This window comes from Phragmites australis, chromosome 16 (assembly GCF_958298935.1).
Source record: "Phragmites australis chromosome 16, lpPhrAust1.1, whole genome shotgun sequence".
Taxonomy (NCBI): Eukaryota; Viridiplantae; Streptophyta; class Magnoliopsida; order Poales; family Poaceae; genus Phragmites; species Phragmites australis.
The window spans coordinates 26349759-26365178 of record NC_084936.1 but is presented as its reverse complement, the minus strand read 5'-3'; the positions used below and the strand labels follow the sequence as shown (position 1 = coordinate 26365178).

The 15420-nt window shown below is 41.8% G+C and overlaps 1 protein-coding gene across 1 annotated transcript; it reads right to left on the bottom strand.

The window, feature by feature from the left end:
* Window positions 1-11677: 11677 nt before the first annotated feature.
* Window positions 11678-14307, bottom strand: LOC133895879 (zinc finger protein WIP2-like). Its single transcript, XM_062336399.1, has 2 exons — window positions 13468-14307; window positions 11678-12438 (listed from the first exon to the last, which is right to left on the bottom strand). Exons 1-2 carry the CDS (start codon window positions 14212-14214, stop codon window positions 11971-11973), a joined length of 1215 nt encoding a protein of 404 aa, XP_062192383.1. The 5' UTR covers window positions 14215-14307; the 3' UTR covers window positions 11678-11970.
* Between the last annotated feature and the right edge of the window lie 1113 nt (window positions 14308-15420).

Below are 15420 nucleotides of genomic sequence, written 5' to 3'. Positions count from 1 at the left end.
TTTTGGAGTGGCTCACCCTTGCCTCATCCCACGCCTTACCTTATATAGATATCACTAATGGGCTCCCACGTTAAAAGCTCTTTAGGACAATCCAGTATTAAATGTGTGACCCGTTAGGTTCATGTACACACTGCTACAACTCGAAAACCCTTTTTGAACTGAAATCTATAGCAGTCCCTAGTAGGATATATTGACTTCCGAACATACACAAAGATCATATTGGCTGAACCTGAACACACACATGCACCAATCCCTTTGCCTCACGATATTAGTAAAGATTAAGGAAAGATACGTGCCACCCTTAGGATAGCTTGACCATTCACTTGATCAATACATGTGCTGACCTTATGAATCATCATAATGATATGTGACCAGGGATCAACCTAGAATAACATCATGTTACAAACAAGGAGTTTAACAAACAAGTCACATACTTGCTAATCAATGTAAATGATAATGATTCTTGGAATAATATATTATTCAGAAGTACATAAATATAGACATGATAAAATCATCTCCATAATTGTCTCTAAGGTATATCACCATCAATCTCCCACTTACACTAGACTCAATCATATGAGTATCTAATACCCATAGCTCTCATGTGCGCCTCATGCTTGGGCCACGGGAGTGGCTTTGTAAATGGATCATAGATATTCAAATCCATATGCACCTTGCATATTTTCACGTCACCTCGATCTAAAATCTTTCGAATGAGATGATAGCATCGCAATATGTGCTTAGACTTTTGGTGTGACCAAGGTTCCTTGGCTTGCGCAATGGCTCCATTATTACCACAATAGAGATCTATTAGACTAGAAGCACTAGGTAGCACACCTAACTCAGAAACAAACTTTTTGATCCAAACAACCTCATTTGCAGCTTCAGAAGCTGCGATATACTTTACCTCCATCGTGGAATTAGCCACTGTTTATTGCTTGAAACTCTTCCAACTCGTTGCTCCTCCATTGAGGTAAAACACAAACCAGATTGTGATCTCGAATCGTCCTTATCAGTTTGGAAACTAACATCAGTATAACCATTTACAACGAGCTCATCCTCATCTCCATAGACTAAGAACATATCCATAGTTCTTCTGAAGTACTCCAGGATATTCTTAGTTGCTACTCAGTGAGCTTCACCTCAGTTTGATTGGTATCTACTCATAGCACTTAGAGCATAGGAAACATCTGGACGTGTACAAAATATCGCATATATGATGGACCCGATAGCAAAAGCATACAGGATCGCACTCATCCTCTTGAGCTCATCAAGTGTCGAAGGACATTGACTTTTGCTGAGAGTGATGTCATGTGACATTAACAAGAAACCTTTCTTGGAATCCTGCATATTGGACCTTTTCTATACCTTATCGATGTACGTACTCTGGCTTAATCTGATTAGCCTTCTCGATCTATCTATATAGATGTTTATGCCCAATATATATACTGCATCTCTTAGATCTTTCATTGAGAAACTCTTTCACAACGAAGATTTGACAACATCAAGCATTGGAATATTATTCTCGATCAACAATATGTCATCTACATATAAGACTAGAAACACAAGTGTGCTCCCACTAGCCTTTTTGTAAATATAAGGCTCTTCTTCATTCTTGATGAAGCCAAACCCTTTGATCACTTCATCAAAACAAAGATTCCAACTTTGAGAAGCTTGCTTTAGCCCGTAGATAGATTTTTGCAGCTTGCAAATCTTTTCAGCATTTTTCAGATCAACAAAACCTTCATGTTGTGTCATATATACACTCTCACTTAGGTTTCCATTAAGGAAAGCCATTTTGACGTCCATTTTCCATATCTCATAGTCATAATATGCGACAATTGCTAGGATGATCTGAATAGACTTTAGCATTGCGACGGGCGAAAATGTTTCATCATAATTAACACCTTGAATTTGCTTGAAACCTTTCAACACAAATCGTGCCTTATAGATGTGAATATTTCCACCAACGTCTATCTTTTTCTTAAAAACCATTTACACTCAATAGTTTTAACATAATCGGGTGGATCAACCAAGTTTCAAACTTGATTATTATGCATAGATTCTATCTCGGATCTCATGGCTCTAAGCCATCTCTCGGAGTCCAGTCCCACCATCACTTCTGAGTAAGTCTTAGGTTCATCATTGTCCAATAATAATATGCCGCGCTACTCCGTGGTTCGGAACATAAACCTCTTAGGAGAACGATTGGCCCTTTTCAACTGGCGTGGGACTGGTGTCTCCACAATGGGTTCTGCAATATGTTGCATATACAGTTGTGATTCAGTAGGAGCTGAAACGGTTTCCGATGGTTCTCGAGTTTCTCGAGTTGCATCGTGCTCCCACTAACGTTCCTTGAGAAGAACTCTTTCTCTAGGAAAACAGCATTCCAGGCGATAAACACTTTGCCTTCTTTCCGGTTATAGAAATAATATTCTTTGGTTTTCATAGGATACCCCATAAAGAAGCACTTATCTGATTTGGAAGTGAGCTTATCGGACGTCAAACATTTTACATAGGCCCCACAACCCCAGATCTTAAGGAAAGACAACCCGGGATGTTTCTTGTTCCATATCTCATATGGTGTCTTCTCTACAGGTTTAGATGGAACCCTATTTAAAGTGAACGCAACAATTTCTAGAGTGTATCTCCAGAAGGATAATGGAAGATTAGATTGGCTCATCATAGACCGGATCATGTCAAGCAAAGTCCAGTTCCTCTGTTCAGACACCCCATTCCATTGAGGCGTACCCGACCGAGTCAATTGTTGAACAAATTCATATTGCTTTAGATGATCACTAAATTCATGACTCAAATATTCACATCTATGATCTGATTGCAGAAATTTAATTATCTTGCCAAGTTGATTTTGTACTTCATTATGAAACTCCTTGAACTTTTTGAAGGATTCAGACTTGTGTGGTTGTGCCTCATTACGTAGATGTAACTATATCTACTAAAGTCATCGGTATGTACAAGGGCCAATAATTTATTCGCCCTCTCACTTTGACCAGTGACATGTATCAACAGCAGCGGGGCCAGCCTTGGACTTTCCAATGGGCTTAGACTTTGAGCTTGAGATCTCATCTGAAACTTTATCCTTGGTCTTGCGCTTTCTCTTTTTTGCTATCCTTATGACCATCGTCACATGATTTGAGCTTTTCTTAATGCTTTCCTCAGCCGTCTTAAGCATCACATGCAATTTAGTCATGCTCTTCTCCATGCTATTCATATGAAAATTCAAAATGAATGGCTTAAGTTGGCTACTGATGTGATTCTTCAGTCGCATAGGGCTAAGGGAAAGATCAAACTTTTTCAAGCTCTCAATATAACCGATCATCTTGATCACATGAGAATTGACTGGACTGCCTTCTGTCAACCTACACGAAAACAAGGACTTGAAGGTGTTGAACCTCTCTGTCCTAGCTTGGTTCTCAAACATGTCTCAGAGTCCCACAATCATATAATGAACATTAATGTTCTCATATTGCTTCTGAAGCTCAGAGGATATAGTGGCAAATATGAGATAGCTAACATCAAGTAAATCGTTGATGTGCTTCTCGCAAGCCCTTTGATTAGCAGTAAAGTCATTATCAGCTGGTTCATCAGGATATGGAGCCTCTAGAACATACTCTTTTTTCTCTTGTTTGAGAATAATTCTCAGATTTCTATACCAATCAATAAAGTTTGTTCCATAAAACTTTTCTTTTTCAAGAATCGAACGTAAATTAAAACTGTAATTGATGTTAATAGTAGGTGCCATGATCTACAATAAAAATAAACATACAAAGTTTAGCACTATGTTTATATAAATATTTCATTAAATAGTCTAACAAAAGATGCTCTCATTATATGTTTTGAAACTGTCTCCCTCTAATGACATATAGTGGGTCAAGATTCATATTCAACTAAGTTCTAGTGAGCTTTGGCATTACTGCTAGAAACATAGTGACATAGATAATCAACAACTTGCTAATCACATCCCTCTGTGACTCTTGTTTATTGGGTGGCATCGAATGCTTCGGCGCCTAACTCCATGCCCCAAAGACCCATTTTGATAGTTTTGCAAGTAAACCAATACTATGCGTATGGATATCCGACATCCACCCTATCTGGTTAAGATAAATGATGATATCCTGCTTTGGTAGACCTACCAAACAATGACCAAAACCCATGTAGACGCAGCTATTGGAAGGACATCAATTACTCTAAATTTTTCCAAGGAAAACTATTTTATCATATAAACATATCCATCTCATAGAAAACATGAATAAATAGCATGACATGATTATATATAAACATCACAAGCAATCATATTAACTGTGACATAATATGACTCCTTTAACATGGTGATCTCCATCACCACAATACCTATTCTCCGGGTCACCATGCTCATATACTAGTCTACTACGTCTAATAGCACTAGACGAATTACATGAGAAAATGAAGCATCACAAGTCAGCATGCAGACTGTTATACAATAACATGACAGCCTTTGACTGTAATTAACCATGGCACACAAGCCATGAAAATTACACACATGCATCATATACACAAAAAGGCCATACCAATCACAACATTCTCTGCAAAAACAAGTTAAGCATAGAATTGAATTCTAATATCGCGATGTGAACATGTTGTTATAACAATCTATGTGTGTACAAAACCTCTCTGAAATACATAGATCGTATCTATAAAAACCGCTATGAAAATCTCATCGGATTGATCATATCTAGCCGATTATGAGTTATTCACAATGCCTCAATTTTCATTGGATCAATTGTATTGATCATTGCATGAGGTTTCCTGGAAACAACTACAACACATATAACCTCGATCTGCTATTCATCCAACCATGCAGCGACGCACGCTGTTAGCCCTGATGGTGATTCCGGCCGGCAGGGGCAAGTCGCACGCATGACCAGGTGGGAGAGCGAGCTAATCTGTTGGTTATATGGTTCCATCGATTCACAGCTTATCTGACCCCATTCACAATAAATTGTGTATCAACCGATCCATTTATTGTGTATCAACCGATCCATCACATGAACCGATTACAAGATAAAAAACTATACATATAGACTCTGATACCACTGTAAGGGAACGCGTATGATACGCTAGCCTAAAACATAAAAGTTCTACCACATTCACCCAAGAAGTCATGCCAGTAGGAGATCATAGGTCGTTATCACTGGACACGCAGTGCGGCGGAAGAAGAGTTAGAATAGACCGATCCAACAACGTGCGCGTCACGCTCCTCGATCAGCTCCTCGATCAACTCCATGACCAGCTCCGCACAGGTGGTTGTGCTCCTCAACTAGTTCCTCGAGCCACTCTGAGCAGGTGCGTCAAGTTCTCGACCAGTTTTGAGTGATCGCGTCGTGCTTTGCGATTAGCATCGAGCAGTTATGTTGACCAACCAAACAAGTCCTCGACTAGCCGAGTAGTAGCGTCACGATATTTACGCCAAGGAGATCAGTGCCATAATAGCAGCAACGCCTCTACGGTATCCACACGTACTGGGCATGATCACCATGTGCTAGTGTGCTAGCACCGCATCATGATTAGGGTTTTTGAGAGATTGTGTGGGGGTTGCAGATAGAGTTTTGGAGTGGCTCATACTTGCCTCATCCCACGTCTCACCTTATATAGAGCTCGCTAATGGGCTCCCACATTGGCATCCCTTTAGGACTCTAACTCCTCATGGATCACAATCTAATCAAACCTATATACAAATCTAATCCGTATATTTTGTTCCAATCCATTAAGTATGTTACCCATTAGGTTCATGTATAAACGGCTATAACTCGGAAACTCTTTTCAAACTAAAATCAATAGTAGTACCTAGTAGGACATATTGACTTCCGAATATACATAAAGATCATATCGGCTGAACCTTGACATACATATGCATCGATCCCTTTTTTTTCATGATATCAGTTAAGCTTAAGGCGAGATACGTACGTGCCACCCTTATGATAGCTCGATCATTCACTCGATCAAATAGTGGATTCATAGTGATTAACTTTTTAATCATATATTGGCATGACCATCCAATTTCTCAATCCAACTACCTCGATAGGCCCAGAGACATCTCTCTCATAATCAAGGAGGGGTAAATTCTATTTTGATCACTCATACCCCATGAAATATTTCATAACAAACTCGAAAACTACCTTTATGAATACTCAGTTATGGAATAACGTTTGACAGCCTCAAAATATGTCACTACATATTCTAGAAATAATGATGATATCAGGTCTAAGGATCTTGCAGGTACACTATTTAAGATAATAACTGATGGCACATTATAAATAATAATCCCAGCAATATCTCAAGGTGGGTCTATCCAATATCATGTTTTTCAATATAAATGTTTACATTATTGATTCGGTATCTCTATATCTATGATCTGTGAAACGTGTTCATCAATCAATACATCTTCTGATCTTACTAATCATCACAATGATACGTGACCAGTGATCAACTTAAAAGAACATCATGTTACAAATAAAGAGTTTCACGAACAAGTCACATACTTGCTAATCAATGTAAATGATAATGATTATTAAAATAACACATTATTCCGAAATATATAAACATAGACATGATACAATCATCTCTATGATTATCTCTAGGACATATCTCCATCATTAGGTTGACAATCCCAAATAATTTCTGAAACCAAATGAACTTGCCGTGCAATTTGATATGCCCATTGTGCGATCAAGAAGCAGAAACGGCGTACAACCTGTGCTTAACATGCAGCTACGCAAGGGAGGTTCGGGAGCGGGTTCACGCATGGAGACATGATGCAATAGTTTTACCGGATGCCATGTCAGTGCTTGATTGGTGGAGCTCTTCCATGAGCCAACTTTCAACAAGACAACGAAGAACGCCGGCTGCTTTCCCCATATACATGGCTTGGAACTTAAGGAAGGAGCATAGTACCAAAGAGCTTTTCAAAACAAATTGCTCACACCATTGCAAGTCTTCACGCTGATAAAGGAAGACATCACTATGCGCAAGATTGCTTGCGGGCAGCCTGAACTAGCTTAACTCACATGTTGTTTACTAGAGGATCAGTTTGTTTAGTTTCCTATGTAATACACCAATATGTAATTGGCAAAACTCTCTATCTTCTTAAATGATAGAGTAGCGCTCCTGCTCATAGTTAAAAAAATCACTTAAATCAAAAGAAAAATAAACTGTAAAAAGATTAACTTATATTTAATTGGTAGTGCTATGTTATAATTAACTATGTATTATGTTTGCACAACCTAAAACTATATCAATAATAGGGGTGGACCGACGTCGAGCTGAGTGGAGGCACGTGCCCCCCTCCCCCTCCTGTATTTTTCAACTTCGATCACCATAATTATAAGGCCATCACATAGCAGTGATAATGGATGATAATTTACTTTAAAAAAATCATAACTTTTTCATACGAAGTCGGATGAAGAAAATTTTTATATCAAAACTATAGCTTTCGATGAGATCTACAACTTTATAGTTGAAAACTTTTTCATTTAATATCATTTAGATATACAAATAATTATTTTAAGTTTCAGACAGAAGATATCAAAATGATTGTATATGTTAATGGTATCACTAGTACTTCTATGGTGTGATGGTAAGGACGTATCACGCGAGCTGAGAGGTTCCGAATTCGAGTGCCATGAACAGCACGCACGCATATTTCATGTGAAAAATCGTGTGACTTGTGATTTACGTGGGCGTTGGGTTCCTCGGGTGCAAAATATATTTTTTTCAAAATTTTCAACTTCAAAAATATCGATTCGACGTCCGACTATCATTGCTAACTGAAGCTTTCAGCCAGCAGTAATAGTCAAGGATTATTATTATCCGTTGCTCATTGCTGACTCCAAAACCAGCAGTGGAACCCTTTTATAGGTCGGTAGTGAAGGATTTTTTTAGTGGTTCTGTACTTGGACATACGTCATCCTTGAAAGGCATGGCGAGAAATACCAACTTACATAAATAAAAGAATTAACTTGGATTGAATATGACACAACATTTTACGCAGAAGAAGCCTCACAATTTGAAGAAGTCGTAGCGTCGGCTGAAGTCTCCACAAATTGGTCATATGGGGGGGGGGGGGGTTCCAGTTATAGGTGGAGTTGTGGGTGGAGTCCTACACTTAGCCTGCATGCCTTATACCCAGGGCCAACGCCCATGTATGCTAAGATTGTGTTGTGCATTGTTTTGTCGAGTTCCTCACAAACATGTAGATGGCGACCCCCATCTTGATAACTTTTGTTGAGTTTCCCTTGCTGATCCTCCCAAAGATTGTATGTGTTGTGTGTGTAATCAGGGATTGAATCCCTAGGTGTCTTCAGATCGTGCTATAGGAGGCACTGGTGGGGAAGGATCTACTGCAAAATGAGTTCGTCATTGGCGCTAACTTACAATGGATCTATTGTTGTGCTTTGAGTTGAATTCAGTAATAATTTACTTGCATTGTGACTTGTGCTAATCTATTCTCTGCAATTGGTGCAAGCATTTGTCTGCTGATCTTGCTAGACGTGAAGATCAATTAGGCCCTGCTATTAGTCCTAAATTTCTTACTAATTGCTTGATTGGTAGAGGAAGTACGTCCTCCAGGAGGGTGGGCCGTACGCTTGCCAGAGTGAGCAAACAATATCAATATACTGATAGTAGGCTACCTGCAATGTCACGTGTAAGGGCGGACCAATGTATAGGTGAGTGGTGGGTTAAGGCCATCAATCAGCAGCGTGTCAGGCTTAGAGTTTTCCGAAGAAACTTGCTAGCGGAGTCATAAGAGACGTAGGGCTAAAGAGAGAGGCAAAAAATCTTTCATGTATAATCCTATATAATCTCGAATGTTACTAAAATCATGGATATATAGAATAACATACAAGTTATCATGCTTGCATATCTATCATTTGAGTATCCATCAATTATTTTAACAATTACATAATCAAAATAAAAGGAGACATATTTAACTTTGCTGAACAATTAGTATCCAAAATACAATATATATTTTTAGGAGAGAGTACAACAAGAGGTTTTTTACCATCCTTGATACTACCACTGATTGTAACTAAAAATTGGTACCTCGAGTACAAAAGTCAAATTATAATTTTTGTATATATGTGTACGTACCTTTCTGAGGACCGTAAGAAATCTCATAAGAGTGGGAAATTATCACTCACTCTATAAGAGTGGCAAATTGTTAAATAATCTCATACAACAAAGCTTCAAGCTGGCATCATAATTGTGAGTAGGAATGTCAATAGGACCTCATCCTCGTTCCCTAACAGAGAATTCCTCTATTAGAGGATAAGGATAGGACCAATGGCCCCCCTGCGAGGGTTTAATGGGAGAAAAGTCCCTCCGTCGGGTATGACGGAGGCCGGGATGATTCTCCATCCCCTGTCCTCGTTTCCCCATAGGCCCCGAATATACGAGCTTTATCTGTATTTACTCAACTGACTCACCCTCGACTTAGAGCTTAACCCATAGGAAGATCAGCTCAAGTGCCTAGCCCAACCATCCATATTTATCTTAGAGCTCAGTCTATATGACGCTTAGCGGGAACGAGTTCCCATTCCCCACATAGGGACAGGGATGAAGAGAAAATAGTCCCTGTGAGCGGGAGCAGGGGTGAAGAATTTTCCTTGGTTTAGGGACAGGAATGGGGAACAATTCCCTAGCGGGGAATTCCCTGTTGATATTCATAATTGTGAGAAGCTAGAGCAAGGAAAAAAAGAGATTATATATGATACACAAATTAAAAAAAAGGAGATTACATATGATACACAAATTAGGAGAAAACACTTGCAGGGGAAAACCATGTGGTCACAACGGCAAAAATCCACTATAAAAACAGAAATTGCAAACAAGGATGTGTTACAATGATCGCAATATCATCCCACTCGTCTACAAATTAAATATACTTATACGCTACAAAATAACCTTTGGTAAGAAAATGGTCATTGATTTGCCAGCCCTAAGCTCGAACAACTGCACAAGACACCCTCCTATCAGAGAGATATCAGAATTCAGATCACAGAAGAACAACGAATTTATAATCACAAACTTTAGTCTGAATCTACATATCAGCTTGTGTGTATCACTATAGAGGATTCCGATCCCATGTTTGCAGCCGTTAAGGCTGTATGGCCAACTTTTAACTTATTATTAAAAATGATCAGCTCTGGTCAGCTCTCTGTCCATCCCTATCCTTCTTTCTATCCAGCCGATGTGATAAAAGCACATCATTTGACACGAACATCTCGTTGTATATATGAGATGTCCCATCCATCAAACTTTGGCCATACATACTTTGGTCGGCCATCTCCTAAAATCTCTCAAGTGCGCCCAAAAAGTTCATCCTCTCGCGAAAAGGAGCGGAGAGTATATATCGTTTCCTTTGTTTTACATGGAGGGCTGGAGGCCAATGGGTCTGAAGACGTCTTTGATTTGGAACGCATGAATATTTTCCTATTATTGCGAGAATTGAACTGTCTTCTATGAAGTTCCTGTGAAACTGGTACCTCCAAACAGCACAAAATTTCGGTTGAATATTGTCTCAGCTATTAAAAAACCCGGAAGTCTCCTTGTTAACTAGTGGAAGTACTACGTATACTATCTACAGCTCAATCCGTGCAGCGCCTTTTCTGCTTTCCCTTTGCAGGGCATGCAAACCTGGAATCAGTATGGAGTATATGTCCTGCTGCAGGGAGGCTATAAAAGAAAGGGGCATGTCGATGCATAGTAAAAACAATATCATAGTAATAATAATTATTATTGGTTTAAAAACTATATTACTGCTGCTTATTAAAAAGCAGTGATAATCATAAATTATTATTGTCGGTTCTAGATGTTTCGGTTTTTTATATGTGCTTTGAGTTTATAAACCGATAGTCATATATTATCACTATTGGTTATTACTAATCTAACAATAAAAATAGAGTCTGTAAGACTATCTCTAATCATATTCCTTTCATTTCGTTCCTTTCCCGGTTCCTTCCCCGTTTTCATTCTCTTTATTTTCTCTCATCTCCATAAACTCACTTTCGAGGGGAATCGTGAAGGGAAAGAAGAGAGAATCCCGTCCTGGAGGGAATGACCCTGTTAATCCCGTCGTGAAGTGAACCGTGAAGAGAAACCGTTGGAGTACTGAAGGGAAAAAAATTCCTTCACAATAGGATTTTGGTCCTCCCAGGAAAGCCGTTGGACTAGCCTAATAGTAAAACTTGGGTGAGACAGTAAAGATGGGTTACAATTTTTCACATGCATGCAGAGACGAGTGACATCAATGACGACGAACTGGATGCATGCATGCCAAATTGCCAATGCCGAGGAGATCCCGTCTATCGTCACCCTCCATCAATACTGTGCTACACCGTTATACATGCAGCTGACAATATATATTAGCCGAATCGGGGAAAGTTTCCATTTCGGTTTGTAAACACCATGTACCTAGTCATTCACTCTACACGATATCCGCATCCAGCCATTTTTTTCCAGTTCTTTCTCTTAGTTTCTCACAATTTTCTGGTCTAAAATTAACACCAGTAATTTGAACACGGGATGTGCTTGATTAACTGAAATTTTAAGAAAACAAGACATGAAATCGAAGATACTTTTCCATGAGTTAATATGGAATGATCGATTGAGATCACCCAACAGCAATCCAGCATTCCAACCGTGGAGTGTCCTCGTTTCGATCGGCACTAACTAACCAGCTAGAGAAGAAATCACACGACCGACCTCCACAACCCTAACAAGCTAGCTACTCGAGCAAAAGCAACAACGACGGCGTCGACAACAACACAACATCAACTAACAAGAACAACAACACAGGCAGCACTAGCACAGTAGCACTAGCCAGCCATATGTAACACGTAGTATAGAGACGCACGAAATGTTGATCGATCGATCACCGCGGCATGCACATACACGCCGGTCGGTGACCGACGGTCACCGCGCCGACCTGCAGGCGCCGGCGCAGTCCTGCTCGATCTCTGAGACGGCGCCCTCGTCGTCGTCCTCGAGGCCGTCGCCTCCGTCGGCGTTGCAGCCGAAGGCGCCGTGGCCGTGGCCGAAGGCGCGCGCGTGGTCCTTGAGCGAGCGCTTGTGCTTGAACTCGGAGCCGCAGAGGCAGTACCAGAGCTTGCCGCAGTTCTTCTCGTGCGTGCGCCAGTCGCCCTTGACGGCGAAGGCCTTGCCGCACTTGCGGCACAGGAAGGGCTTCAGCCCGTGCTTGCGCTTGTAGTGCGTCTGCAGCGTTCGGAAGTCCTTGAGCGGCCGCGAGCGCGGGTGGTCGATGTTGTTGCGGCAGCCCGGCGCGCAGCAGTAGCACGGCAGCCGCAGCATCGCCGTCGGCTGCACGCCTCGCAGCGACTCCGGCCCCTTGCGGTACTGCGACCCGTGCCCCCACATATGCATCTGCATGATAAATGAACAACAGATTAGTTATTAAGTTCACCTAAGTAGAGCACAAAAGATGGCATTGATGTCAAAAGATATGAGGGCCAATATCATATCACATGTTGATTTTTTTTTTCATTTATGCAGCGTTTGGTGGCATAATCATGTAAGTATAGCTAGCTATTAATGCACTGAGGCTGAGCCACTGATGTGCTCCTGGCTAGCTTGGAGTTGTATGACCAAAGCATGACCTGATTGAGCCCAACCTGTTCTGTTTCCAGCCAGCCCAGACTTTTTTCATGCAGCAGTGGTAATCAGTTGCAACCAGAGAAGCAGCAAATGTGAGGTGCAGTGATCTTTTGAGAATTGAGAGTGAGGGCTCTACTCTAGCTTAGACCTTTGCTTGTGTGTTCGTGTTGGTGTTGCTTCTTTAAAGAGAGCACCCAGAGTGGCACTGTGGCCTGCTACAGGAATATCACCGCAGATCTCTTTGTGTTCTTGGGAGGCGTGCTGGAGTAGACTGCCATGCAGCAGGCCATGGTACCACACAATCTTATGCTTTCCGAAACATGAAAGCCTGCTCTGAAACAACCTGTATATCTAGCCAAATCTCATGAGCCATGACTGATGAGTGATCAGCGTTGGTGGTAGTGGAGTACTAGTAATGGGAAACTAGAAAGTAACCAGATGGATCAGTACTAAGATAGAGAGAGGGGAAAAAAAGGTGAAATCTTCCCTGGGATCTCCACTGCCCCCAGACCACCACTCATATGAATCTCCAAAAGGCAAGCACCCAAGAAAAGCATAAAGATGCATGTGTTCATGCATGGCTGCCCTGGCATGCCAGTCTAGTTCAATCACACAAAAGGCAGCCACTGTGCAAGCTCCTCCGAGCTTGAGTCTGTTTCATGGCATGCAACTAGCTCCAAAGCTAACATGATGGCCATTCAATCCATGAATCAAACTAGTAGGCCAAGAACAAGAACAACAGCAAGCCAAGAACAAGAAGAGCAATTGAATCTATGTACGCATGAGCATGGCACTGACCTGCATGTTGTTGTATCGGTTGAAGGTCTTGAAGCAGACGGGGCAGGAGAACTGGGTAGGTCCGATGAGGATCTGCGCCGGCGTCGGGATCCAGTACTGCCCCTTGTTCAGCCTCCCGATCGGCGTTGACGCGAACCCTAACGGCACCACCTCGTCGCCGGCGCCGGTGTCCACCTTGCACTCCTCCTCCTCTTCCTCGGGCTCGATGCCGCATCCAGCCCTGCCCGAGAGCGCGGAAAGGAGGTCAGTCTCCGTGCCGCCACCGGGAGCGGTTGGCAGGCCGATGCGCAGAGCGACCGCGGCGTCGTCCGTCGACGCCCCGGCCTCCACGTCCATCGGGTCGCCGTCGTCGCAGCAGGAGGGCATGCAGTTGAGGTCGGCGAAGAGCGGCACGCGGGCAGTAGGTGTCGCACAGCAGCCGCCGCCGGCCTCCTGCAGGAAGTCGTCGTCGTCGTCGGAGTCCGCCGCCACATGCGGCCGAGAGGCGCCGCGCGTGGGCGACAGGGAGAGGAGGGGCAGCGCCTCTCGGAGCGGAGGGGAGGGAGGGGAGTCATGAAGAGGCGGCAGCGTCGGCGTCGGCGGCTGGAAGAAGCAGGCGGGGTACTGAGGCTCGGCCGCGACGGCGGGGTAGAGGGTGGTGTAAGGTGGAAGTGGAGGAGGGAGATGGGCGGCGGGAGGGGCGGGGAAGGAGGCGTTGTAGTAGTAGTAGGGGTTCTTGAAGAAGCTTGTGTAGTAGGGGTCTTCCATGGATGAATGGATGGGCTGGTTTCTTGCTGTAATAGTACACTACTAGCTCTCCCTGCAGCTTTGCTTCTGTTCTTGGCTGCTGGCTTGGGGTGAGGTGCCGTGGTTGGCGAGGGGTAGTTATAGTGAGAGAGAGAGAGAAAGAGAGAGAGAGAGAGAGAGAGAGAGAGAGGGGCACAGAGCAAGGCAGCAGGAGGTTAAATTATGTGGAGTAGTATTGTTCTTCTGACGGTTGTATTCCGGTAGGGGAGTCGAAGCTTTACTAATGGAGAACTAGATATGTAATAATGGAAGGCAGCGGCACACACTGCAGCTCTTCACGTACGGTTGCGTTTGGTTAGTTGCATGGTATAACGAGGAAAAATAAGTTAAGTAAAATTATATTTATTAAAAAATATTTAATTAGTTATATTTGTCTAGATAGTTTGAGCTAAGTTTTTTTTTTACTGAATCTGAGGTTTATATGAGCAGATCTAAGAATTAATATTTTTTTATTGTTATTCGTATGAAAATGATTTTGTGATACTGAAAAGTGGATCTATCTTCATATGCGCATACAGAGTCTGCATCCGTCTGACTAGATTACGGGGTGAAGCTCGAATCCTAGGCCAGAATGAGACCGTACATTTGCACCATCGGGTTAGACTGCAATAGTAAATGTAGATAACCAAATGAGTCTCTTTTTGGGACTTTACGTATTCACTGGGCTAGAATGGTGGAGATCCGGAAATCCAAATACACCGTATTGACTACTATATGCAATAGACCAATTAAGGAGGCATTATATCTAAGAAATGGTTAATACTGAATGACATACTCGCTACAGTCGAAAATTGGTGCAGTCAAAGTCTCTTAGGAGATTTCGTTTCAAAAAAAGGTTTCTTAGTACACATCCGATAAAAAAAATAGAATTAGTGCTGTCAAATAATTGTCACTTTACTAACAATATCTATATAAGTCTAGATTATGAAAAATGTGTGTTATGAATATGTCGGAGTACATTCATGGTATTATAACTTTATAGTACCGTCATAGGAATATATTACAATATATAAAGTAGTGACCAAAGCTAATATGTTTTTGGAGACTTTCACACTTCGAAAACGACATTTGTCTCAACCTCTTCCACATTAGAATGAGCGGAGAATAGAATGTTGGAGCATTCCTGAATTTCTCAACAGACAAATTGTGAAATTGCTTCGTTGATAT